The sequence below is a fragment of the Monodelphis domestica genome, chromosome 2 (assembly GCF_027887165.1).
Source record: "Monodelphis domestica isolate mMonDom1 chromosome 2, mMonDom1.pri, whole genome shotgun sequence".
Taxonomy (NCBI): Eukaryota; Metazoa; Chordata; class Mammalia; order Didelphimorphia; family Didelphidae; genus Monodelphis; species Monodelphis domestica.
The window spans coordinates 511,390,327-511,416,070 of NC_077228.1; the positions used below are offsets into that span (position 1 = coordinate 511,390,327).

General features: G+C 57.0%; 3 protein-coding genes across 4 annotated transcripts in view; 2 read left to right on the plus strand and 1 right to left on the minus strand.

The window, feature by feature from the left end:
* Positions 1-12,063, minus strand: part of RTN4RL1 (reticulon 4 receptor like 1) — a 131,646-nt gene extending 119,583 nt beyond the window's left edge. The window contains exon 1 of the mRNA XM_007485761.2: positions 11,358-12,063. Coding sequence (XP_007485823.1) covers positions 11,358-11,370 — 13 coding nt within the window. The 5' untranslated portion in view covers positions 11,371-12,063. The remainder of the gene's footprint in view (positions 1-11,357) is intronic.
* A 2,909-nt stretch (positions 12,064-14,972) lies between these two features.
* DPH1 (diphthamide biosynthesis 1) lies at positions 14,973-25,692 on the plus strand. 2 transcript variants are annotated; one of them, XR_008916838.1, is made up of 13 exons: positions 14,973-16,390; positions 18,330-18,485; positions 18,674-18,737; positions 20,152-20,273; positions 20,688-20,845; positions 20,966-21,087; positions 22,045-22,113; positions 22,537-22,693; positions 22,855-22,955; positions 23,515-23,593; positions 23,884-24,039; positions 24,214-24,610; positions 24,925-25,692. XR_008916838.1 is itself a non-coding variant. In XM_007485763.3 (12 exons), exons 1-12 carry the CDS (start codon positions 16,330-16,332, stop codon positions 24,298-24,300), a joined length of 1,332 nt encoding a protein of 443 aa, XP_007485825.2. In that variant the 5' UTR covers positions 14,973-16,329; the 3' UTR covers positions 24,301-25,692. The 2 variants fall into 2 exon arrangements, 1 of the variants encoding a protein (XP_007485825.2); XM_007485763.3 differs by having other exon boundaries at positions 24,214-25,692.
* On the plus strand, positions 24,442-25,424 carry OVCA2 (OVCA2 serine hydrolase domain containing). Its single transcript, XM_056814768.1, has 2 exons — positions 24,442-24,610; positions 24,940-25,424. The coding sequence occupies exons 1-2, from the start codon at positions 24,442-24,444 to the stop codon at positions 25,422-25,424; spliced, it is 654 nt and encodes a 217-aa protein (XP_056670746.1).
* Positions 25,693-25,744: the final 52 nt, after the last annotated feature.

Consider the following 25,744-nt stretch of genomic DNA (forward strand, 5'->3'; position numbering starts at 1 on the left):
ACGTTTCTGCCAAGTCAAACCCCGACCTCCCTCCCGGGGAGGCCGCTGCTGGCCTCTCCAGGCCAAATCCCAACGTGGCCGCCATTTTGGGCAGCCTGGCTCGGCCCACCTGCCTTCAAGGGGCCTCGCAGAGGGGGGGTCCCACCCGGGAGCTTCCGTGGCCCTCCTTCAGCCGGTTCTGGGGGACAGGCCTCGTCTCCCCCTAGAGCTGGGGCCAGGCTCCCCAGGACGCGCCGCTGCCCCCTCCCCAGGGGACGAGCGGCCCCTAGAGAGGCCAGATCCAGCCTCCCGAGTGGGGAAAGCCCTCAGAGCTCCCGATGGGGCTGATCCTTGGGCTCTTCCCATTATCGTAGCCCTTGAAAGGCCATTCAGCGCACCCCTCCCCCCTTTACAGATGAGGAAACTGAGGCCTAGAGAGGAGAATGGCTCGTGCTAAGGGGACCAGGATCCGGCCGGGTGACCGTGAGCGAGTCCACTCTGGCGCTCAGCTCCTTCTCCATCCCATGAAGGGGCCCCTCTGGCTCTAGAGTTGGGGCCGGAGCGACTCGGATGGCCGAAGCCAGACGTTTCTCCTGGGCTGCCCCGTGGGGAGGCGAGAGGGTCCCCGGCTCACATTCGGCCCGGAAGGAGGAAGCCGCCACCGCTGGGCAGGCGGGCTTACAGGGGAGACGCCGTTAGCTCCCTGCCCGGCTCCTGGCACCCAATGACCCCGCAGCCCCTCCCCCGCCTTCAGCCAGCCCAGCCTGGGACTGCCGACAAGCCCCATGAATAGAACATTAAAGGCGAAACCTTCTCCAAGAAAAGGCAGCTTCCTCGTAAGACGGGAGCCAGTAAATGTCAAACGCCTGGTGCGCTCCGGCTAATGGAGGCCCCTCGGCCCATCCCCTCATCATCCAAGCTCCCTCTGAATAAATGATGGCCGCCGGCGTCCCCCCAGGCCCTGAGCTCTGTCCGCCTCAGCGCAGGGCCCAGATCCAGGCTTCTCCTGGGGGGCAGCGGGGCTGGCGGGGCGCCCCTCCCCCGCCTCGTCCAGATCCCCCCTTTCCTGAGCTGCCCATCCTCCGCTGCGACGGGGCTGACTCAGTTTCTCCGCGGAGTGGCGTGGATCACACAAAGGCCTCCCCTCGTGGGGGGGCCGGGATGGCCCTGCGCTCCCGCCCCTCCTCCGCACACAGATCAGCCTGCGCCGAGCCACTGGCTGTGCCAGCGCAGGAGGCGCGGCGGCTCCCTTCCCGAAGAAGCTCGCAGGGCTGGTTGCCGGGTATTATCCAAAGCACTCAGAGTGATTAGACAGTAATCACAGGCTCGTCGGCAGCCAAATTCTATCTGTGATATCAGAAACATTTTAGCCTAAACAAGAGACAAAGACGCTCTTCCCAGGCAGAAAGCACGTGTCCGGGGTGGGCACAGCTTTCCTCCACACGTCCTGGGACCTGCCTTTTCTCCTTCCTTTCTGGGTGGCCCTGGGCGAGTCACCTCCCCGGGCTTGCCTCAGTTTCCTCCGCTGTAAAACGAGGGTAATAAGCGCAGCGATCTCGCACTTCAACGCCGTGCCTGGTCCATGGGTTGTTGCTGTTCAGTCCTATCAGTGACCTCAGACTCCTCGTGACCCCCTCTGGGGTTTTCTTGGCAAAGATACTGGATTTGCCATTTCCTTTTCCAGATCATTTGACAGATGAGGAAACAGAGGCAGAAGGGGTTAAGTGACTTGGCCAGGATCACGGAGTCTTCCTGACTCCAAGCCCAGTACTTTGTGTACTTCAACACCTAACTGCCCCAAGGCCACACGGAAGTAAGCATTAAAGGCAGGATTTGAACCTGGGACCTCTACGAGAGAGCCGGTGCCCCTTCTGCCAGGCTCTGACTCTCATGTGGCCCAGGCCGGAGGTGACCTTGAGCTGTAGGCCCCGCCGGGCAGGACAAAAGGGCCCGACACGTATCCTGGAAGCATCTATCATGAGCAGAGGCTGGAAGCCATTCGGGAATGCTGAGCCCCTCAGATACGGGGGGGTGGGGGGTGGGGGGGGGATATTGGGGCAGAGACGCAGGAGGGGAAGGAGAAAGGCAGGGTTTCCTCTCTTTGTCCCTGGAATGAGCCAACGCCAAGCCCAGCACAGGTAGGTCATTGGCCTCTGGGCAGCCAAGTGCTCATTAGCAGAAAATCCACTTTAGTCAAGGACAGGAGAGTAAACACAGGCAGGGGCACCAACACGGGGATTCTGCCCTTTGAGGCCTCGGAGATTAGTGCTCCTGCAGGAGACAAGCCAGGCAAGGCGCTGCCTCTCCAAGCCACAGCACACCGATATGGAGCAGAAGGCTCAGGGGAATGTGGGGGTGGCCACTCCGAGGAAAAGATGGCGGCAAAGCAGCAAGGCCGGAAAGATGGCAGCCAACCCCAGGGTAGTGTTCTTATCCCTGGCTTGTTCTATGCCTCTGATGAGCAGAAAGGAGGGGAAACCAAGCACCTGGCACCTGGCTGCCCCATAGCGTGGGCATGCCAAGCGTTTATGGAAGGAATTATGGACAACAGGAGGAGGCAGGAAGGGAGGGAAGAAGGGAGGGAGGGAGGGAGGGAGGAAGGAAGAGAGGAAGGAAGGAAGGAAGGAAGGAAGGAAGGAAGGAAGGAAGAAAGGAAGAGGGGGAGGGAGGGAAGGAAGGAAGGAAGGAAGAAAAGGAAGGAATAAAAGGAAAGAAGGAAGGAAGAGAAGGAAGGAAGGAAGGAAGAAAAGGAAGGAAAGAAGGAAGGGGAAGGAGGGAGAAAAGGAAGGAAGGAAGGAAGAGAGGGAGGGGGGAAGGAAGGAAGGAAAGAAGGGAGGGGAGGGAGGGAGGGAGGAAAAGGAAGAAGGAGGGAAGGAAGGAAGGAAGGAAGAAAAGGAAGGAAAGAAGGAAGGGAAGGAGGGAGGGAGAAAAGGAAGAAGGAAGGGAGGTGGGAGGGAAGGAAGGAAGGAGGGTGAGAGAGAGAGGAGGGACACAAACAATTCAGGACTCATTCATTAACTGTCATATGTCATCTCATCAAGAGAGATTGGCAGGAGGGGAAAGAGAGACACAAGGAAACGTTCCTAGCTTTCAGCAATAGAGCAGAGAATGGTTGTTCCCCACCCCCCACCCCCCTTGATTTCTTTATTATCACAGATAGATTCCCAGGAAAGAATGATCTCCTTTAGAAAACAGGGAAGGCCAGTCTGAGGCTCAGAGATGTCTATGGGAAGCATGGATTTGTGACTGGGCTAAAATATAGAACAGTGACCTGGCCACGGTTGCCATGGAGGTTCCAGTTCAGAGATGCTGCCTGGAGTTCTTGCCCAATCCCACCTCTCTGCACTCGTCCCCATCGGTGGAGTAGAACAGACAGTTGTCATCCTCCTGGGATTTCTGGGCCCAAAGGAACCCAGCCCCACCCTACAGTTTCCCCAAGGCTGGCTGGTACCCTGGGCACCGAGAGGATTGTCTGCCCACCTGCACCTTCGAGCCTCCATGCAAACAGCCTCCTTTGCCATTTCTTCTCTTCCTCCCATACATCTCAGGGGAGCCTTTGGCAGGGCCTGAGGTGGGCCACCTGCCCCCGCCTCCATCACCTTCTCAGGCTATGTGGGTTCCTCGTTTCCCTGTAGGGCTACCCAGTTCCTCCTTAGGAAATGGCTGCTTCTGGCTCCCCCGCATGAAGGCCCATCCCGGTGCCCTCACTCCTTGAACCTGGCGCACGGACGGGCACCCATCCAGACAGCCTCAGGGACGTCTCATTCCTCCTTCCTTCCTTCCTGCCTTCTTCATGGGAGCTGCACCTTTTGTCTACAACTCTCCCTCCAAGGCAGGCGATTCCTATGGCCTTGACTGGCCCACATAAGGCCTTGGAACCTCGGCCCGTCCCCTGGTCAGGGTCCCAGACCTCCAGGCTGTCTCCATCCCTGCTCCCTCCCCCTTCCCTATCCCAGGGCTCTAGCTGCTGCTCACCCATCTCTTGGCCATCCTTCACATTCTCATTTCATTTCTTTGTCTGACTTTGTTCTTTCCCTGTCTCTGTGGCCAGGGCTCCTTTGCTCCATGAAATCCGATCTGGGCTGGCGCAGAACATCTGAGACCAGGAACCTTTGGTCAGTCTGCAGGCAGGGCCTTCCGCTTCTTCGCGTTCCCCCTCGAGTAGGGCAGCCGCAGACCCTGGGCACTACGCGGTCCCTGTGCCTTGGAAAAGAGGGCCAGCCTGCTGGTCCTGAGCTTAGCCAGGATGGCGTCATGTCACGGCATCGCTGGGTCCATCCCTGAAGCCCTTCTGAGCCTGCCAGACCTGGGGCATTGCCCATGGAACGTCACCTTCAAAAGCCCGAATACCACTTTGTAGGCCTTGGAGAATTCTCAAGAAAGTCCCCATGAAGAAATCCTGCAAATCTAGCCCCTAGGAAGCAGCCCTGTGCAAACAGAAGCGTAGGATTTCATGTATCAGAGGCAGCATGCTGTGGTGGATGGAGCCCTGGGTAGGCAGCCAGGTGGCCCAGTGGATAGAGAATGACCTGGGATCTGAAAGACCTGAATTCAAATCCTCCATCAGACACTTCCTAGTGGTGCCACCCTAGGTAAGGTCACAACCTTTCTCAGCCTCCGTTTCTTACATTATAAAATGGGGATAATAAAAGCATCCATCTCCCAGGGTTGAAGATCAAATGAGATGATACTTGTGCAGTGCTTTGTAATGTCGGTGCCATGCTGGCTACCATGATTATACAAATACTTCCTTTGACATTGTGTGACAACAGATCACCAACTTTGTCTCTGAGCCTCTGTTTCTATCTGGCCTCTGAGGTCCCTTCCAAATCTAGGGCTCTGAGCCTATGACGCTGGTCTTTTCATCTCCCTGGGCCTCAGTTTCCTCATCTGTAAAATGAGAGGTTGGACTAGCTGGCCTCTGAGGTCCCTTCCAATTCTAAAGGAGATCCATACATATTTCCTTGGTATCTATATAGATGAGTGTGTATACAGTAATACATCCTCCCTCCCTCCCTCCTCTCTCTCTCTCCCTCTCTCTCTCTCTCTCTCTCTCTCTCTCTCTCTCTCTCTCTCTCTCTCTCTCTCTCTCTCTCCCCTTTCTCTCCTCTTTCCCTCCCTCTCTCTCTTCCTCTCTCTCCCCCCCCCCTCCCCCCTTTCTCTCCTCTCTCCCTCCCTCTCTCTCTTCCTCTCTCTCTCTCTCTCTCTCTCTCTCTCTCTCTCTCTCTCTCTCTCCCTCTCTCTCTTCCTCTCTCTCTCTCTCTGTCTCTCTCTCCTCTCTGTCTCCCTCCCCTCCCTTCCTCTCTCTCTCTTCCTCTCTCTCTGTCTCTCTCTCCTCTCTGTCTCTCTCTTTCTCTTCTTCTTCTTCTCTCTCCCCCCCTTTCTCTCCTCTCTCCCTCCCTCTCTCTTCCTCTCTCTCTCTCTCCCTCCCTCCCTCCCTCTCTCTCTCTCTCTCTCTCTCTCTCTCTGTCTCTCTGTCTCTGTCTCTCTCCCCTTTCTCTCCTCTTTCCCTCCCTCTCTCTCTTCCTCTCTCTCTTCCCCCTCTCTCCCCCCTTTCTCTCCTCTCTCCCTCCCTCTCTCTCCTCTCTCCTCTCTCTCTCTCTCTCCCTCTCTCTCCCTCTCCCTCTCTCTCTCTCTCTCTCTCTCTCTCTCTCTCTCTCTCTCTCTCTCTCTCTCTCTCTCTCCCTCCCTCCCTCTCTCCCTCTCTCTCCCTCTCCCTCTCTTTCTCTCTCTATCTCTCTCTCTCTCTTCCTCTCTCCCTCTCCCTCTCCCTCTCTCTCTCTCTCTCTCTCTCTCTCTCTCTCTCTCTCTCTCTCTCTCTCTCTCTTTGCCCCCTCCCAAACCCCAAAAGAGAAATGCTTCCCTGCAAGCCTTCCCTATGCCATATTTTCCTTTATTCAGGCCACTGGAGAGAATGTTCACGCAGCAGAGGCTTCTCCTTTTCCAGCATCCTTTCCTTCTTCTCTCTCCCTCTGGCAGTCCTTCTCTCCAATCTTTTTCCCGAAGGGCTCCAGCCCTGCAGAGACCCCAGAAGGGCCCAGAAGAGAGCACTCAGGCTGCAGGGCTAAAGGCTCTGCCCTGAGCTGCCAAGATTCCATTAGAGCATGATTCCTGGGCTGGGGAAAGGGATTGAATTAAGCCCTTCCCCTCCGACTGAGCTGGGGCTGGAGATCTTCAGGTGCTCAGTCCCTGCAAGGAAGCCAGCTGACTCCCTTGAGAATCTTCATCTGTGCTCCCCTCGGAGGAGCGCTCAGCTCTGTAGCTATGATTTTCTAAGCCCAGGATCCCTGCTTTTTTGAGATTCTGTGGAGACTCATGGCAGCTCCCCTCCCTACCTCCTCCCTTTCCTCTCCGGGTTAAGTTTCTCTCTCCTTTTTTTTTAAGGGTGCCCAGTCATGGTCAGCCCAAGGAGAGTCGAGGATGGCCCCTGGCACAAGTAGGAGCTTCATGGAGGCCTGCCCAGAGACTCAGGACCCACCAACTGCCTGACAGTCCCAAGGCTCCGCGGGCTCCTTCATCCCCAGGGGATGGGGGTGGTGGTGTCCATTTGTGCCGCCATGCCAGACCATCTGGCTGTGGAAACCAAGGCATCTTGCAGCAGGATGGCAGGCCTTAATCTAGCTGCTCACTGAATTATTCAGAGATGGCATTAACTTATAAATGAGCGTGTTTGACTGATTTTGTGGTTGGTGGACAGATAAATCCTAATGAAAGACAGCTACAAGATTTTAAATTATTAATTAGGCTACCACTTAACAAAGCCTATTCGGCACTCTATTTCCTTGCTTAACAAGACACCAAACTTTAGGGAAGGGCTCGGCACGAGCCTAGAGGCTGTTGACCTTGCATTCTGTTTTTCAGAGCTCTAAAAATGAAATCCACAGATCCTGCCCTTAAACAGGCTGCTTTGGGGGCCCGAAGCCCTTTACCATCCCATCCTGCCTTCCTGAAGGTTGCTGGGTGACTCCCCTGCCTTCGCCTCTCCCTCCTTCTCATCTTTGACCAGAGCATTGCTTTTTATATCCCCGCACTGCGAGGCGAAGGCAGGGGATGGAAAACCAGGGCAGCTGTGGCTGTGTGCAGCCCCAGCATTGTCAGCAGCTCCAAGCCGCCTGGGATGCTGGGGCTGCTCCTGGCTTCTGACAGTGGGGGCTGCTTGCTGGGGCTGGCCTACCCTGGGGGAGGGGGCCCAGCTTTCCCCCCTGATTGGCAGTGCTAAACTTCAGGCATCACAGACTTGTTTGGACTATTAAGCTGAGCTTGAGTGACAAGGAGATCAAAGAGATACTCCCCCCCTCCCCCTGGCAGCCACCAGCCACCAGCCCCCAACAGCCAGTGGAATCCACATCCTTCCACTTTCCCTCAGGTTTAAAACAGGCCACTGCCCAGGCAGGGATCTGGATTCTCTGCTGAGTTTCAGGCTGGCTCCTCTGCCCTCTGCCCGGCCCCAGAAATCCCCCAAACCCTTCTCCAGCACGTGGATGGGCTAAGCATGATGGCACCTTGAAGGGCCACCTTTCTACGGTGCTCTGCGGTGGATGCACTGGCATGTGTCAGACTCAGAAATCTCTAGCTTGGGATCCCGCCTCTCTAGGCCTACCTAGGGCAATAGGCTTTTCTTAAAAAAACAAAAAAAAAAAGTGAATAAGGCTCAGAAATGACCAAATAAAATAATGTTAAAAAAAATCTTTGTTAGAATCCCAACACTGGAGCTAGTTAATTCTAAATTCACTCATTTCAATGCACAAAGCATCAGGCAGCTTACAAAGACTATATCACTAGAATGAACGGATAACTGGCTTTGTAGGCATGAAGTCCTGGGTTCGAATCCTGCCTTGGACACATCTAGCTAGATAATTTGTGGGCAAGTCACTTCAACTTAAGGGTGCCCCTAAGCAACCAAGGCCCTGAGAGGTACAGAAAACATATCCATTTGTATCTTGGGGGGATTCCCTACAGGAAGTTCTCCTACACTGATGAAATGGCAAATTCTGATTGATCACCCTCCACTCCTCCCAGAAAACGTTATGGGAGAGGTTGCCTCTGGAGAGTTCCCACACTGTAAATCAGAGGTCCTTGAAACATGGTTACAAAGGGTTTGGGAACACTGTCAACTTTGACACAACCACTCTGTGATTTATGGGAATATCATCATTCCCATTTCATGGATGAGGAAATTGAGGCTTCGAGGTAAAGCTGCCTGCCTAATATGAGGTCACCTGGCTAGTAGGAAGAAGAAGCCAGGTCTCAATCTAGTTCTCACTCCAAGGCTTAATGCTTTCCATAATAGCTGCTTTATTTTTATTTTTGTGCTTTCTGGAGAAGACCTGAGATAGCCTGTTAAGATTCAGTAAGCTATACAGCACCTGTAACTCTATTGCTTGGTCTCTTCTAAAACATCTGGAAGCAGGATATTCTAATAGCCTCCTCCACACCTGTTTTTTTTTTAACCCTTACTTTTTGTCTTAGAAGGGCAAGGCAAGTTGGGGTAAATGACTTGCCCAGGGTCACACAGCTAGGATTTGAACCCAGGTCTTTTGTATTCCAAGCCCTTCTATTCTGTGCTACCTACTGCCCCTTTCTCCCCTTATTTTGATGCTCAGCCAGTTTTAAGGGTGGTGGGGTGGGTGAATGGAGCCAGTTTCTGCCCAAGTGCTCTAGCCTAGATTCTGCAGAAGGGTCAAGCACTCTACTTAGAAGAGGGAGAGAGAAATACTGCCAAAATTATACCTTCCAAGACAATATTCCTCTTGTGGCATCAAGGACTTGCCCCTGAATTAATGGATTTCTCTTCTCCCTTTCCAGAGTGAAAAGAGAGTTAACCGTGGCATCAGAAGGCTTGAGTTCAAGACCTAAATCCCATAGCTCTATGGCTGTGGTCAAATGACTTGCCTCCATCTGAACCTCAGTTTCCTCAGTGGTAGATTGAGGTTATTCGAATTGAGGCTGCCTACCTTCCACAGCCCTGGTTAGAAAGTGCGATTTGCAGACCTCAAAGCAGCATCCAACATAAAATCAGTCGTCGTAGCATTAGTATGGCTCTTTTCCCTCTGGTTAGCCAAGATGGCGAGCTCTCAAGCGGCCATACTCCAGATCCAGCTATTTCTCCAAGAAGGAAAGTCCCAAGCCCGGTGTGTCCCTCCCAGAAGGCACTGGTTCCCAGTCCGGAGCCAGGCTTCTCTCCTGCCTGGAGAGGACAGGTAAGAGCAAGATGCAATGCAAGGCAGTGCATGATTTCTCTTCATGCACCTAAGCCCTATAAATATAGCACGTGGGCTATTTTCAATGGTCCATTTTTAACTGTGAGCCATGTCTGGAAAGGAAGCCATATCTACTAGTGCTACCATAAGAAACCCAGAGACCTAGACATGGGAAGGAGAGCCCAAAGCATCTTTTCACTCTGCCTGCTTTGGTCCCAGACTTCTGGGTTCTGAGCCTGCCATTGCGCATAGTGCGGGCCGAAGTCAAGGGATCTGGGGCCGAGGTTCTGGTTCATACTAGTGGTGTGACTTGAGACAAGTCACTCAGCCTCTCCTGACCTCTGTTTCCTCATCTGCAAAATGGGGACGGCCATATTTGCCCTAGCGGAGAAGGTACAAAGTAAACCTTGGAAGACTGCATAGATTAAGAGGTTCCCTTTAAGCACTTGATTCCCCCAGCCAGACCGATAGACTTGTTCATTTCCTCGTGCCTTGTCCTGGAGAGAACAGAAGGGAACTCTGGTACAAGGGGCCAGAGCCTGGCTCTGGGAGCTGACACCATTCAAACCACAACACTCCTGGGCTTTTAAGCACTGACCCACGTGGAGGACAATAGCCAGGATCTAAAAAAGTAACAGGAAAGTTTGGCTCTTATTCTGGAAAGCCAAAACAATTCCATCCAACCCCCTAGTGGCCCGGAGACAGGCAGAGATCACATCACCAAACTAGAGCCTTCAAGTTCCCCAAACTGGCCTTGATTCTTCCACGGCTCCTCCCCCTCCCCCCCTACGCCCATGGCCCCTCTTTAATAGGATCAGCCTCTCCCTCCCCAAACCTGCTCCTATCCCCGCATCCCAGGGCCTCTTCTCCCAACCAGAGTTCTCCTTCCTGATCCTGCTGTGAGGTCACAATCCTATGCTTACGACATCACAGTCTGTTGCCATGGAAACAAGGGCGGATTAAGGCAGGATCCTTCGAGCTCAGGGATCAGGCCCCTCTCTCACTACCTGAGCCTCCCGACTCAGCCTTTGTCCCAGAGGACCAAGGATGGAGCTGGCGGCCACCTGGGCCTGTCATCTAGCTGGGAGGGATGGGGGAACGGGGTGCAGGGATGATGCTGAGAACACGGGAGCCGAGGATGGCTCGGGGGTGGTCCCGACAGAGGTCACCCGCGCCCAGAGCCGGGGGCAGGGGCGGCCCTCGATCGCTGCCCCGGCGGCTGGGGGCCGGCACCCGTCTCGGGAGGCGCCGTCTCTCTTCCCCCGGGCCCGGGGGACAGCGCCCGGCTCCCGCGTGACGGCCGCCCAGGAGCGCCAGAGCCACGTGGGGGCGCGGTGGGACTTCCCCAGAAGCGGCGCCAAGTTTGCCGCGCCTCTCCGGGCTCCTGGACCCCGCTGCCGGAGAGCCAGAGAGGCGGTCCGGAGCTCCGGCCTCCTCCGGTGGCTCTCCCCGGTTAGCCCCCGCCCCTCTGCTCTAGCCAGCCGCCGCGCTCTCGGTTCCATCAGTCGCCACACCCCAGCCCTTCGGTGGTCTCCGTCGGGGCACACGCCCTCCGCTTGGTCCTGCTGAGGCCGGCCCCGGCTCGGGGCTGCAGCAAAGTTCGAGGGGCGGCCCCCACCTCCTCCCCCCCCCCCCCGCCCCAGCTTGGCCCGGGCTCTGTCCACTACTCCCGGGGGAACGGGGAGAGGAGGCCACAGACCGGACCAACGGCAGGGGGCAGGGGCGGGGTGGGCTGGCTGGGAAGAACCCAGAGACCTTCCCAAGCTCAGCGCTGCACCTGAGCCAGGGTCCGAGTACAGCAGATTCCAGGGCAAGAAGACCCAGTCTACAAGGGCAGAACTTTGTGGGAAGGAAAAGCTCTCCAGCATCTCCCCACTTGAGTGCCTCCTCTCCCTACCCCGCCACGGGCAGCTAGCCCTTCAGAAGCCAGACTCCGCGATCCATTGCCGCTCGGAGGACCAAGCTCCTCCGGCACTGTCCCTTAGCCCTGGGGCTAATCCTCCCAGCAAGTTCCCGGGGCAGCCAGTGCCGGCGCCTCCCACAAACACACACAGAGCTCTACCTCGACCTCCCCGCGATCCCCTCACTGCCGCTAGCGGGTGTCCGCCCGCAGCGAGCCCGTTCCGGCAGGGCGGCAACGGCGGCGGTGCCCAAGTTCCCCCTGCGGCTCCAACTCACCTTTCGCGAGCATCTTGGCCGCGGGGCCGCCGCTCTGTCAGAGGCCGGAGATGGGGCGGTCCCACGCGGGGTCCAGCTTCAAATCCCTGGGTGGGAGCTGCGGCTAATCCGAGGGCGCGGAGCTGGGGGCGCCCCGGCGACCTGCTCCTGCCCAGCTCCCTGGCTCCGCAGGGGCATCCTGAGTCCCAGCCCCGTGCCGCCTCCGAGGGGAGAGCCGCCGGGCGGCCAAGTGCTGCGGCAGCACGGCTCTGCCCTGCCCTGCCCTGCCCTGCCCTGCCCCACTCCGGAAGAGGGGCGGCCGCTCGCGCTCGGCCGGGGTGAGTCCGCTTGGAGATGCCTCGGGCCGGGCTGGGAGCTGCTCCTGCACGGGAACCGGCTACGGCTGCGGCGGCGGCGGCGGCGGCCACGACCAGGGCGTTCTCTTACTCGCTCGTTTCTCCCGCGCCTCTGCCGGCTCTAGCACTTTGGCGGCGGTTTTGAGGGGAGAAGCCGCCCCCTTGGCTGGTGGGCCACGGCCCCCTCCCTCCCCGCCCCCTCGGGCTGCTGCTGCAAATGGGCGCTTGGCCCGGAGCGCGCTGCTCGCAGGAAAGCGCCCGCCGAGCGTTTGCAGGACACGGAGGAGCCGCGGAGCGGGGCGCCTCCCTTCCTCCCCCCGCCTCCCCCAGCTCTCCTTCTCTCCCCTCCCTCCCTCTCTCCCTCCCTCCTCTCCCTCCCTCCCCTCCCGCCTTCTTCTCTCCGCTCCCCGCCCCCGCTCACGGAGCGCCTCCCATACAAAATTTATGAAAGTGCGCTCTGCTCGCGGTGCCCAAGCGCCGTCCTATTCCCTGGGCAGCTGCGCTCAGCCGCTCGGCGCCTCCCAAGGTGTTTCTGCTCCACCCGCCGTGCCCCTGGGGCTTGGGGCCACCTGTCCAACCGGGCCCCTCGTGCCCTCCCTCCACTAGCCTTGACCCCGCCTCTGTTGCTCCCCTCCTCGGCCCCTCTCTGACCCTTCGGCCCTCTTCCCCAGGGATTTCAAAGGAGGCAGGAGAGTATAGTGTCCAAGAGCTGGTCCCCGGGTTTTAGAGGTCACGGGGAGAAAGGGGCTGGGAGCCGTGAATGGCACATTTCACAGAGGGTGGGGGATGGGGAACGAGGGTGGGGGGTGGGAAGCCAAACCCTCTTCCTGCTCCCCACCCAATCCAAAGCCCATTCAAGTCCTGCGCCCTCAGGTTCCTCTCTCCTCAGCCTTGGAGCCAGCCCTCTGGGGTCCCTGCTTCCTCTGCGCCCCCCTTTTTCTTCATTCCCTCCCAGTTGGGAGGATTGCCTCAGAGGGAAAGTGTGTAGCTACCAGCAGGGGCAGATCTTTTCCAGGACCGCTATATCCCCCCTTCCACACACATCGACACATTCAAGCCCCAGCCTGGGGAAAGAAAGTCTCCCAAACGGAGGAAAGGGTTGATATCGCAGGGGCAGAACAAACCTTTGCAATCCCATGTAGGCATTTGGGGGGACCGAACCCCAGACCTCCGCGAAGGGGCTAGGGAGGGCGGCGTGAAGAGAGACCAGGGGTCAGAACCCATCCCAGCAGCCCCATTTGGCTCTGGGAGGCAACGTTCTTTTCTGGGGGCTGAGTAGGGTGCTAAGACCCCATCACTGTTTCCTGGAATTTAGGGACTTGTCTACAAAGCGCAAGGCTTTCTCCTTAAGCCTAGACAAGAACTGGAGGGAGGCACAGAAGGGGTGTGGGCTGAGCAAAGCGGGCGCTCGCTGGGATGCGTGGTGAAGCCCGTGGGAGAAGAAGCCTGGGAGTCCTCAGTCAGGTTCTGCTCCAGCACCGTACCAGCCTTCCTCCTAGTTAGGTTCCAGCTTCCACGTGTGTGACCTTGGGCAAGTCATTTGTCCCCCTCCCACCGTATCAGCCCCCTCCAAGTGCCTTCCTCTGTAAAATCAGGAATTTGGATTCGATGCTTATAAACACTTCCGGCTCTCCGGTTCCCCAGTATCGTGCTGGAATGGTGACCACCTAGATTGAAGGGTGTGGGGAGGAGAACTAAGTTTGGGCCAGGGTGGGGAGGGAGGCGAGGAGAGTATATGTGAGGAACCGAGGGACTTTCAGGAGCTGTCCTAGGTGGGAACGAGCTTCTAGGTGGGCTTGTTCTCCCATCGGTTTCTTAGCCACCCTTCAACCCACACTCTAGTCATCCTGGATCCTCCGTATGTGGGGGAGGGAAAAAGGAGGGCGTTTAGGTCCAGGGAAAGGGGGTCCAGTCTCCCCAAGGTCTGCGAACGGCTCGGATTCCCAGCTCTCTGGAGACCGAAGCCCGAGGAGGAGCCTGGCGGGCCCAGGAGAGGCAGGGAGGGAACACTAAAACCAGCGGTTCTCTTGCTCTGGGCTGAGCTCAGAGCCGGCCTGGTTTGGACAGCTCCCTAGGCTCCCGCCCGCTACAGGAGGGGGTGCGGTCAGTAGGTACACCGGTTCTTTCCTGGCAAAGACAGCTGCTGGGTCCTCACTTTGGCTTTTGTTGGAGTGTGGGGGCCGGAGTTATTTTGGTCCCCACTCGGGCTGTGGAGTCCGGGCCGGGCAGGGACGGGGGTGGCACAGAGGCGGGCGTTGTGGTGTGAGATGGGGGGGGGGGGCTAATGGGGCCCACCCTGAGGTGTGGCAATTACTCAGGCTAGTGAGTAATTCGACCCAAGGAGCCCCCGCGAAAAGATGGATTGAGTGAATGTGGGGAGGGGTGGGGTGGGCGATAAGTGTGATCTGCAGTCCAGAGGATAGAAAGGTGTCCTGTAGAGTCCTGTTGAGAGAGATTTTGGGGTCCCCAACCTCGCTCCTTGACTTGAGCTGAGACCCATAGGTGCCTGGGCTCCCAATGTGACATCCTCCAGAATTAGGGGAGAGGCAAGATCACAGACGTGGTCCTGGGGAGGAAAGGAAGGAGAGAGGTTGGAGCTCCTGCCTGGGGGAAGGGAGGTTTTTTGCCTTCTCTTTGCCAGAGAACTTGGTTAGAGAGAAGTCTAACCTGACTGAAAAAGCAGGTGACAGGGTCACAGGGGGATCAGGGAGAGAGATCTCCAGTCCACAGACAACCCGGGTGTTTTCATTGAAATCCTTGCAATGGCAAAAAATCAGGCTGTGTGAATCCATGGGAGGGTGATGAATTTTGTCTCAAAGGAAGCCTTGGTTTCAAATCCTACTTTGGACACTTGTGTGCCCCGAGGCGAGAATTCATTTCTCATTTGAAAAATGGCAATGCCTACCTCCCAGGGTGCTTGTGAGAACTCCCGGGTATTGTCTGTGAGGGCCTTGCCTCCTTTTGTGTCTCCTCCATACCTAGCTTGTGTATCCTTCCCTTGCGTGCAGGTCGTTTCCCCCCATTCAGAGGCAAGCTTCTGGAGGAGAGGAGCTCTTCCTCCTCTTCCTTTCGATCCACACACAGTGGGCGGCTAATAAGTGCATGCTGGGGGGCTGGTTATTGGGGAAGGTCCCCTTCCCCTTGAGCGGAGCCCTTGGGGGAGGGCTGGAGAGCTTGGGGATGCCCAGGATGAGGGCAGCCCGCCCTGCTGGAGGGAGCACTCACAGCACTCCTCGAAGGGTGGGGGAGCCAGCCGGGTCCCCTTCACCCCCAGGTTCCAGCCCTGCGGCCAGCTTGCTCCCAGGCCTCCCAAGCCGGTTCTTTTTTCTCCCTCACGGGCAGGGCCTAAACCTAGTCTCTTGTTTTCCCTTCTCTCCCGCACCTTAATTAGGGGTTTCTAAGCAGAGAGGGCCTCCGGGGGAGCCTGAGGCCGCTTGGCTTCGGGGAGTTCCGCTTAAAGGGCCAGAGGCCTGGATTAGTTTAGGGAGGGGAGGGGCCAGGAGAGGCCTGGCTGTAAGGTTGGCAAAATGATGCAGGCCAGAAAGCTCTGGCTTCTACACTGGGAGGCTCTCTGCTGCAGGTCCACCCAAGGGGCTCGTGGATTCTTCAGCCTGACCCAGCCTCTTATGCTGGACGCCAGGCTCAGACCAGATCACCCACAAATGGTCTGGCGAGAGCCAAAGAAACACAAGCTGCTTCCATCAAACTGTAGCTACCTCGAGTTCAAAACTTGGTCAGCTCCCCGGGCCTTGGCCTTTCAGACAAAAAATAATACTCTTTGGCCCCTCGATGCTGGAAAGTACCCAGAGGGCAGTGGCACAGTGGAGAGAGCCTACTGCCTGGAATGGGGAAGACGGGTTTAAAGCTGGCCTGAGATTCTTTAGACGTTGTCTGAGCAAGTCGCTTAACCCTGTTTGCCTCAGTTTCCCAATTTGTCAAATTAGCTGGAGAAGGGGAAAAAAAGGCAAATTATTCCAGTATCTTTGCCAAGAAACGCCCAAAAGGGGGTCAGGAGGAGTCGATAGGAAATAAGCAACAAAACTGGGCTTCGGGCGGGGTCTACAAGGTCACTGATGTGAAGAATGTAGAGTTCGGGAACATTGACAGGGGGTTTTGCGGTCCCGGTAAATCCAAATCAGGGGGTGGAAAGTTTCTTTTTGTCCGGACCTTCCTGCCTGACCTCTAAGTTGGGTCTACTGGGCTAGACAGGGTGCGAGCCTCCAGGGCTAGACTGGCCCCAGGGGGCTGCCCAGCGAGTGTTGAACCCAGTGCTTGACCTATGGGAGAACCGGCCGGTCTAAATGGAAGAGTCCCTGCCCTGCAGTGGGGGAGGATGTCCTCCTGGGGAGGCAGGGTCAGAATACCCTGCTGTCCTCCTCAGGTCGCGGGATGTCAGGCCGTAGGAGAGGGAACTTGGGCTGGGCTGGACTTCAAGCGGCTTGAGTACCGCGCCGCGGTTTGGGCAATTTCTTACTGCAGAACAAGCCACACCCCACACTTTCCCAACTCCACCTTCCGAGTTCCGGCCCCGCCTCTCGCCCTCGAGCTTCTCGGCGATCGATTGGCGCCGCCTGCGGGCTAGGCGGCTCGGGCTCGCTTAGCGTTGCCTTTTGAGTGCCCACGTGGGAGAGCTGACCATGGCAGCCTTGGCCGAGCCGGAGGCCGTAGGCCTGGGAATCCGGGGCGGCCCGGGCAAAGGTAGGTGCGGCGGCTTCGCTTCGGCCCGGCGTGGTCTCCCTCCTTCGAGAGCGATCCTCTTCCTTCCCTCAGCTCCCTCTCAGGGCTCGGGCTCCTTTGGGGCCGCCCGCCTGATCCTCTGTTCCCTTCCTGTTTACCCTTCCTGGGGGCGGAGCCGACCTCGTCTCGGGCCTCCTTTGTGCCTGCGAGGTCCTGGGAAGACCTCCAATTCTTCCCTTTGAAATATGGCCTCAGGGAACCTCCGCCTGCTTCAGTTTCCTCATCTATAAAATGGGGCTCATTGGAGCACCCACCTCCCGAAGTGGTTGTGAGCAGCAAATGAGACAATAGTTGCAAAACTTAGTGCTTAGCACCTAACAGGATCACCTCCCCTTCCCCATGGTGTCCCCTCGGTCTTTGAGATCCCTCTGAGAATCTGTGACAACCCAAAGATGGCGGAAACCCCCCCGAACCCCGGAGAGGCCACTTTTGGAGGAAGGAGGCCGTGGGAACTGGATACAAACGGCCGGTGGACGCATTGGCGGGAGAGACTCCTGCTCGTCCCACTTCTCACAGAGGTCGAGTTCTTTGGGGTCCAGGGCCTCAGACAGAGTTGGGCCGTTCGATCATCCCTGGGAAGAGGAAGCCACCCCGAACCCCGGCCAATGCTCACCAGCAAACCCCCTCTTGGACTGTATATTGCAAGGCAAAAGAGCAGTTGGGGCTGGGCAATGGGAGTTAAGTGACTTGTCCAGGGTCACATAGCTAGGAAGTGTCTGAGGTCAAATTTGAACCCAGGATCTAGGCCTGACTCAATTCTGAGCCACCTTGCTGCTCTCTTTTGGGCAAATGTCTAAGACTTAGGACATATCAGTTGCTTCCTAGAAGGAACTGCAGGGCTGACCCTGGGGAGAATTGTGAATTGGGCATAGTTGGATATCAGAGTCTTTTCTGGGTTCTTCTCTCCCTTCCCAAGGAGTCAGAGGGTCCTCAGCTATTTGGGATTTAATTCCTTGCTCTTCTGGGCAGGGGGCATTTCTATTATGAAAGAACACTATAAGGGAGCACTAATGCTTCAAACCCAATTTCTAATGATGGAATTTTTTAGACATCAACCCTGGGCCAACGGGAAAGTGAGATTTCTCTCTAGCATTTCCCCATAGAAATGTCAGATTATAACCTCTACACCTATTCTATCACCAGAGAAAGCTGGCCTCTGGCTGGGGTTCTGATTGTTTATAATCCATCTAGTATTCATGCCAAGCCCAGAGGAACAGGGGAGTGTAGGGGAAGGTTATTGGCTTTTTCCACAGAAGGATTGGAGTGGCAGACATGGAGGCATGGCACATGGGGTCTCTTAGCCACTCCTCCCCATCTAGTCTTGGTCCCTTCTAGGGCCAAACACAGCAAGTCTGATCCTTGTTCTATATACAACCATTTAGATCCTTGAAGATGGTTATGTCCTGCTTCCCCCTTCCAGGTCATCTCTAGGCTCAACTTTCCCACTTTAACCAGAAGTCCTTTCACCATCTTAATCCCCCTCTTTGGTCACTCAATTTTGACTTGTCAGTGTCCTCCCAAAATTGAAGACTTCTCTCTGCTGGGCTCCTTGGGATCATTCCTTCTTTCAGACACACATAGAAACCAGCCCTTACCTCATTGATCATACTCATTTCATTAGTTCCTAGTCACCAAGTGAATATGGGAGTTAATTATATAATTTCCTCCTGGCTTTCAGGTCTGTTTTTGTAGCTTTAATATTAATTTAACAGGAGACAGGAAGAAGTAGATTTCTCTTCTAGGGCTAGCATTGGCGATCTGACTTTTAGAATCCCAGGCAGGGTGTGTAGAAATAAAGCTAGGTTGGGGTCCTTGGGGAACGTTTGGGCGTGGAGACCACTCCAAGGACAAGGATGGCAGGACATACAGGAAGACTCAACTGTTGTGTCTGCACCACTAGGTCGAGGGCCTCTCCGAGGCCGTCTGGCCAATCAGATCCCCCCGGAGATCCTGGGTGACCCTCGACTGAAGGAAGCTGTCCAGGCCTTGCCCTCTAACTACAACTTTGAGATCCCAAAGACCATCTGGAGAGTCCGGCAGGCACAAGCCAAAAAGGGTGAGGGGTTAATGTGGGGAGGGTTGGTGATGAATACTCACTTATCCTGCCCACATAATGTAAACTAGGATCTGCCAGGGGCAGACCTTTGTCCTGGCATTGTGGTGGTGAGGACTATGGGATGCATTTTGTCCGTTGTAGCCAAGTATAGCCCAATTTCCCCATCTTCTCCCAACTCTGTCCCACAGTTGCCCTGCAGATGCCAGAAGGCCTTCTCATGTTTGCCTGCACCATTGTTGACATTCTGGAAAGGTGAGCCAGTGGCCAGCTGTGGAGGTGCTCCACCAAGGTTTGGGACAATGAGGGTGGTCTGGTGGATCTGGGCTGGTACTATCTCCTTCGTGGGGGGGGGGGGGGGCTGCCTTGAGCTCCCCTTGTCTGTGTCCAGGCACCTCTGGTCTCCAGCCCCACCTGAGACCCTTTTGCCTAACCTGCCTGGCACCATGTTGGAAGAGCAGTCCCTGGTCACGGGGAGAGGGCAATTCCAATCCCAGGGAGGCTCAGGGGACAGAAATGTTGCCCCGAAGAAGGTTGGTTTCTCTGGCCCTGTCTTGGAAGGGCTTTTCTCCACACCTCCTTCCCCCACTGCCTGATTCCTCGATACAATTAGCCACAGTTGGGGGGCCTTGTGTGCTGAGCTGTCTGGAACATACCACAAGAACATCGAGAGGGGAGGTGGAAGGGTGAGGGGGGAAAGGGGAGGTCACCTCGTGATGGGAACCTCCCACTCCCCTGCTGCTGCTCCCCTCCCCAACTCCCCCATCCTGCTGCCATGGATATACTTCTCCAATCTCCCCCACCCCCCTTGGGGATGCTCTCTGGGGCTTGGGCCAATTTGCATACATTTTAATCTATAAAAAATTAAGTGCTACGGCTGACTCAGACGCCCAGGCTGCATTTTAAGGAGCTGAATAATATGCTGCTGTGCTGGGCCTGTTTTGGGGTGCTGGGGGGTAGGTAATGTGCAGGATTTCAGGCTCTCCCTGATCGAGTCAGCCTAGACTCTTGACACTTGCCCAGTTGAGGACTGGGGTGCAGGGCTTGCTGGGTTCCTGGCAGGGTTTTTCTGACTCCTACCCTCTCCCAGTAGTGATTCAGGCCTGGCAGTGGAGGTGGGGATGGGGCGGTGTCTCTCCCCCTCCTCTTTCCCTCAGTGATTCAGGCCTGGCACTGGTGCCCACAACAATGTGCTGTCCAGATCCCACTCTCTGGATCGTGAGGGATGCCAGTTGTGCTTGCCATGTATTGGGTGTGCCTGGCACAGACCCTTCCCCCATGCCAGGAGCTCTGAGGCAGGGTGGGTTAGGTTGGGCTGGCAGAGGTTGCATCTGGTCCTCTGGAGTACCCGGGTTGGGCTGCCTCCTCCTCTGCATAGCCCTATAACATGCCTGTGAGTGTGTTGATTTGAATTGATCTGGGTTTGTGTCTGTATGGGGAATGTGGTAATGGGGACAGCCTCTTCTGCTTGGACTGGGGAGGGGGAGGGGGGATAACAGGACATTGGCAGCCACCCCCAAGCAATGTCAGTGCCAAGCCTGAGGGTGGTAGCAGCTGGGCCCGTCCCACTCTGTGCCTGGAGAAGCTCCCTACGGTAGGGGAGGGAACTGAGAAGGGACCAAGGCCGGCTGACTGATGTTTCTGCCTCAATTGGCCCCTACCCTGGCAGGTTCACAGAGGCAGAAGCCCTGGTGATGGGAGATGTGACCTATGGTGCCTGCTGTGTGGATGACTTCACCGCCCGGGCCCTGGGGGCTGACTTCCTGGTGCATTATGGCCACAGCTGCCTGGGTATGAAGAACCATCAGGGGCAAGAAGGGGGGCGTTGGTAGCTCTGCATTGCCTTCTCTCCCCTTCCCACTGTAGTCTCATTCATTTTCTCTTCCACCACATTTTGGTCTCTGGCTCTTGTTGTTGCTGGGAAGGCCAAGGCCTTCCCATCCCCAGGTGGAACCATCCTTTGGATGTGGTTGCCATAGAAACTGCTGCTGTCCCAGATGTGGGTGTTCTAAAGCGTGGCTGAAGCAGCAAGGGCCCTCAACAGGGGATGGGGGGGCCAGGCTGAAGAGGGGCCTCAGTACCTACGTCTGGAATGCCCCCCAACTCCTCCCCCTTGGCTTCTGGGGCTGATTCTGCTACTCTGAGCCAAGCCCTCTGAGGTTTGGGGGGGCATCAGTGGCCTGACCCATTCCCTTCTGCCTCCAGTGCCCATCGATGTCTCGGCCAAGGGTCTCCGGATGCTCTACATTTTCGTGGATATCCGGATAGACACCGCCCACTTACTCGACTCGGTCCGCCTCACCTTCCCCCCAGCTACTTCTCTGGCCCTGGTCAGCACCATCCAGTTTGTCTCGACCTTGCAGGTGAGAGGGATTGGAGAAAGCTGGAGAAAGCTGGGGTGGGTGCAGGGCCTCTGGCCTGCGTCCCAGCCAGGTCTGACCCTCCTTCACAAAGGATCTATTTTTTCCCTGGCCTCACAACAGACAGCTGCCCAAGAGCTGAGATCGGAGTACAAAGTGTGTGTCCCGCAGTGCAAGCCGCTGTCCCCTGGAGAGATCCTGGGCTGCACGTCCCCCCGGCTCTCGGAGGAGGTGGAGGCCGTTGTGTGAGTTCTGCAGAGAGGGAGGGGGCAGAGGAACCTCCAGACACATCTACTGTGCCCCGAGAGGTGGAGGAGACCCTCCATGGCATCCTGCCCAGCCCCAGTGAGGAAAGAGGCGTAGGGGACCGGTGATTCGACCGAGGCCACACAGGGGCTTCTCTGGGCTCCCAGGCCGGTGTGAGGGAGAGGCGTGATGGTGCCTTCAGCGATGGGAATTGGGGGGTGAGGATGTAATTGGAGAAGACGAATGGCTGGGCCCACACTGCAGCCCCATTAATTTAGCGTGAGGACAGCTAACGAGAAGGAGCACACCATCTCCTACTGCCTAATTATTTTAGGTAATGGAAATGCTTAATGTTGTGTGAATACAGACTGCCTTAGAGGAAACTTCCCCCAGCCCTAAGGAGGGGCCCCACTCTCAACCCTGATCAGAGGGAGTGAGAGATGGAGGTGCTTCTTATCTCCCCCCACCCCAGAGCTGGACCCTTCTCTCCAAAGTGAAGACCCTTAGAGGGTAGAGACATCAATGGTACAAGCTGAGGCTCAGGCCCCATCCCTGCACAGCCTGGCCTGGCCCTGCCCACCCCCCTCCCCCTGTGGCAGCCGTTTCCCTGACGCCTGTGGTCAGTTGATACCTCTTCCCCTGATAAGTACCTGCACTTAGGGGCCTCTGAGCTCTGGGGGAAGGGAAGAGGCAGCATGGAGGGCAGCTGCTCATTAAAATTGAATTGGTCCCCTAAGGGTCTGGAACGGGCTGTTCCAGGGGATGAACACTCTCCTCCCACACCTTGGGCCTTTCAAAGGTGAGGGAAGGACCCCGGCACTCGGGGCAGAGCACAGCCCTTCCCCAAGAAGAGGATGCCCAGCATCAGGAGTTGAGGGTCCTCTCCCCCTGCCCCCACCCATCTTCATCTCTGCCCTTCCTCAGAGGGCTCCTAAGTGTTCTTCTGCCACTCACAGGTATCTTGGCGATGGCCGTTTCCACCTTGAGTCTATCATGATTGCCAACCCAGGGGTTGCTGCGTACAGGTACTGGGCCCCGGGGGTGAAGGGCCTTCCAAGGCATGGTCCAGCCGCCAGCTGGGAGGTGGCAGGGCTCTCGGCTTCGGCCCTCCTTCGCCACCTTTGAGGACTAGCTCGGGGGCTGAGGGGTCAGGCTTAGGGCAGCGGGGATTTGCACCAAGAGGCCTGGGCTCCTGGTGCTGCCAGTTGCCCCTCCTTGTAGCTGCGCTTTCTTCAGCCGGAGCTCCCCCTCCTTTCCCTTGCCTGCCTGACCCCTGGGACTGTATCTTTTCCTCTCTTCTCAATTTGCCTTCAACAGCAGAGGCAGGTGGTAGATGAGGCTTGTAAGAGCCACAAGAACTGGAGGGTGGGGGTGGGAGCTTCTGTCTGGGCACCGCCTGCTGGGCCTGGAGGGCAGAAAACGCCCCAGCAGCCCGCTCCTCTCTGCAGGTACGACCCATACAGTAAGGTCTTATCCAGAGAGCACTATGGCCATGAGCGCATGCAAGCTGCCCGTCAAGAAGCCATCTCTGCTGCCCGTTCCGCCCGGTCCTGGGGCCTCATTCTAGGCACTTTGGGCCGGCAGGGGAGCCCCAAGATCCTTGAGGTGAGACCGAGAATGCCCGGTTTTCCTGGTACCGCGATCCTAGCCAGCAGTCAGAGGGATTGGGCAGCCGTTGTTTAGGGAGACAGGAAATGGGTGGGTGATCTTTGGGTTCCAGTTCTGGCCCATCGTCGTGACTCCAGCCTTTCACTCGACTTCCACAGCACCTGGAATCTCGGCTCCTCCACTTGGGGTTGCCGTTCATAAGGCTGCTACTCTCTGAGATCTTCCCCAGCAAGCTTGGCCTCTTCCCAGAAGTGGATGCGTGAGTCTGCCCCCCCCCCCCCCAGCCTTCCCCATCGTGACTCTAGTGACCAAGCAGGCAGGAGCTGGGGGCTCCCCCACACGCACAGCACCAGTCTCAACAACAGGGTCATCAGACTTGATATTTACTAAGCACTGGATGGGTCAGCTGGCCCTGGACACAGGATTGGCACATCATTCCTGAGCTTACAGGCTCGTTTGGGCCTTCACAGAATTGCAGCAGAAAGCACAAGCTTGCCTCAAACAATTTGTGGAAGGGTAGGAAGAGAGGAATTTGTGGACCAGAAGAGGGGCCTGTAGCCTTTAGTTCCTCTTGCTTTCCCTTTTTTCACAAAAGGAGCTAATCTGTGTCACCATCTGGTCCTCCCATTTTACAGATGAGGAAACTGAGACCTAGGGCAGTGACTTACTTGTCCAAGGTCCCCAGGGGTGTCAGGTGTGATCTTGAGGGGGAAGTGGGGGGTGGGTAATGCTACCAAGAGAATTCTCCCAGCTCGGGAGGACCAGGGAAAAGGGGTAATGAAGGTGGAGCCGAACCATGAAGGATTTCTTTGTCTCAGGTGGGTCCAGGTGGCCTGTCCTCGCCTCTCCATTGACTGGGGCACAGCCTTCCCCAAGCCGATGCTTACCCCCTATGAGGTAACACCCTTGATGTACATGAAGGGCCCCTTGGGGAAAGATGAAGGTCCTCACTGACCCCCTCCCATCCCCCCCCACCCCTATGGCCAAGAGAAAAATCTCTTTATATCTGAGAAAGGCCCCTGGACTGGGAGGGGAGTCCGGGGGCCCCTGTCCGCCCCACCGTTACAGATGAGGAAGCTGAGATTGAGGGTGGCTTGGGGGCGGATACCCAGATTGCCCAGGGCCCTGGGTTTTGGGGTGCCCACAAGGGGTGGGCGGGACCTGCTGACTGGCACCCTCATCCCCAGGCAGCTGTGGCCCTGAAGGACATCCCGTGGCAGCAGCCCTATCCTATGGACTTCTACGCGAGCAACTCCCTGGGGCCGTGGGCAGCAAACCACACTAGTCACCAGCCGCCCCGTGCGGGGAGGGCGGCGGCTGTATCCTCCTGCCAGTCGGAACGGGTAAGAGTTGGCCGGGGCGTTTTGCGCATGCGCGGAGGTGGGACGGGATCCGAGCCAAGCACTGCGAACTGACGCTGCCGCCCCGCGGCCGTGGAGAGGAAGGACCGGGGCGGGAGAAAGGAGGCGGGGTGCTCCCCGTGCAGCCTTCAGTAACTGGGTCTCTTTCTCCTTCAGTTGAAGGGGCCTGTGGCCGCCGTCCCGATCGTCAGCTGCAGTGACTGCGCCTGCCGCGAGGAGGCAGCACCTTCGCCCGCTCCCTGACACTTTTCTTGGCTTCCCCTGCGGCTCCCTGCCCCCAATCAAGGAAAAGGCCGGGCTCGTCCCACCCCCTTGGCTTCAGCCCTCCCCATGTCATTTCCGGTTCCGCTTGTGGCCAGGCGGTTTCCGGTGCTGGGATACAGAATGTCGGAATCGCCACCTTTGCTGCGGATTTTGTGCCTGGCCGGCTTTAGACAGAGCGAGCGCGGCTTCCGAGAGAAGACCGGGTCTCTGAGGAAGGCGCTGCGGGGCCGCGCCGAACTCCTGTACCTCAGCGGCCCCCACCCTATCCCAGAGACCGACCCCGCAGCCGGTGAGTGAGAAGAGCCGGCGTCTGGCCCCGCCCATGGCCGATCACATGCGGCCTCACCACTTAGCCCGGGCTGTGCTGGAAGCGATTCTTTCCTGTACCTTTTCTGCAGGTGGACCCTAAGGCCTGTCGGGGCTCTTGCTCATTCCCAGCCCGCTGCCCACGTGCTCAAACCCTACCCGTCCTTTCCCTCTCCCGGTCTTTGTGCCCTCTCTCCAGCGTTCCCCAGCTCTCCTCCCCCTCATCTGTGCTTCCTTTCTAGGTTCCCCCCACTTGCTCCTCCAGCTCATCCTGTTGTATTGGTCATGCTCCCATAGGGCCCTGTTCCCCAGAGGAAGAACCTCGCGGTTGGTGGTTTTCAGAGCCAGAAGGAGCAGGATTCTCTGCCCTAGAAGAGCCGTTGGAATGCCGGGGTCTGGAGGAAGCCTTGGCTGTGGTTGGACAAGCAATGGCCAAATATGGCCCCCTGGATGGACTCCTTGGTTTTAGTCAAGGGGCTGCATTAGCAGCCTTAGTGTGTGCACTGGGCCAGGCTGGTGACCCCCGATTCCCTCTCCCTCGATTTGTCATCTTGGTTTCTGGTTTTCAGCCCCGAAGCCCCAAGCTCACCGCACCCTTCCTGCAGGCACCCTTATTGCTCCCTTCATTGCATGTGCTGGGGGAAACAGATAAAGTCATTCCTACACAGGAGAGCCTTGACCTAGCTGGCTGCTTCCCTGGGGCAGTCACTCTCCGCCACCCTGGCGGCCACTTCATTCCGGCTGCTTCTCCCCAGCGCCAAGTCTACCTTAAGTTCCTGGACCAGTTTACAAAGTGATATTGCTGGATCCTGTTTTCCTAAGACCGATGAGGATATTTGACAGCCACCTGACCAGCCACCTTCTGTGACATGGGTCCTTGGCATATTGATCAATTAAGGGATGTAGGTGCCCTGGGGTCAGATGAAGGGGGATGAAGCAGGTTGAGTGACACCGGACAAGTTTTCTCCTGTGCCATGGCTTCTACTACCTATGAGGAACGTGGATTCAGAGAAATGTTACAATTGGAATTGCTCCCCAATAAAGCATATATTTTGTTATTTGAAATGTCTCTGTAGTGCAGACACACCAGTTGTACATGGGACCCCAGTTTCCCTAC

Excerpts from the sequence above, each read along its gene's own strand:
- OVCA2 (XM_056814768.1), top strand. The coding sequence starts at position 24,442 with ATGTCGGAATCGCCACCTTTGCTGCGGATTTTGTGCCTGGCCGGCTTT. Across the intron at positions 24,611-24,939 it reads AGAGACCGACCCCGCAGCCG|AGGAAGAACCTCGCGGTTGG; the intron begins GTGAGTGAGAAG and ends CCTGTTCCCCAG.
- DPH1 (XM_007485763.3), top strand. The coding sequence starts at position 16,330 with ATGGCAGCCTTGGCCGAGCCGGAGGCCGTAGGCCTGGGAATCCGGGGC. Across the intron at positions 16,391-18,329 it reads CCGGGGCGGCCCGGGCAAAG|GTCGAGGGCCTCTCCGAGGC; the intron begins GTAGGTGCGGCG and ends CTGCACCACTAG. Across the intron at positions 18,738-20,151 it reads ATTGTTGACATTCTGGAAAG|GTTCACAGAGGCAGAAGCCC; the intron begins GTGAGCCAGTGG and ends CTACCCTGGCAG.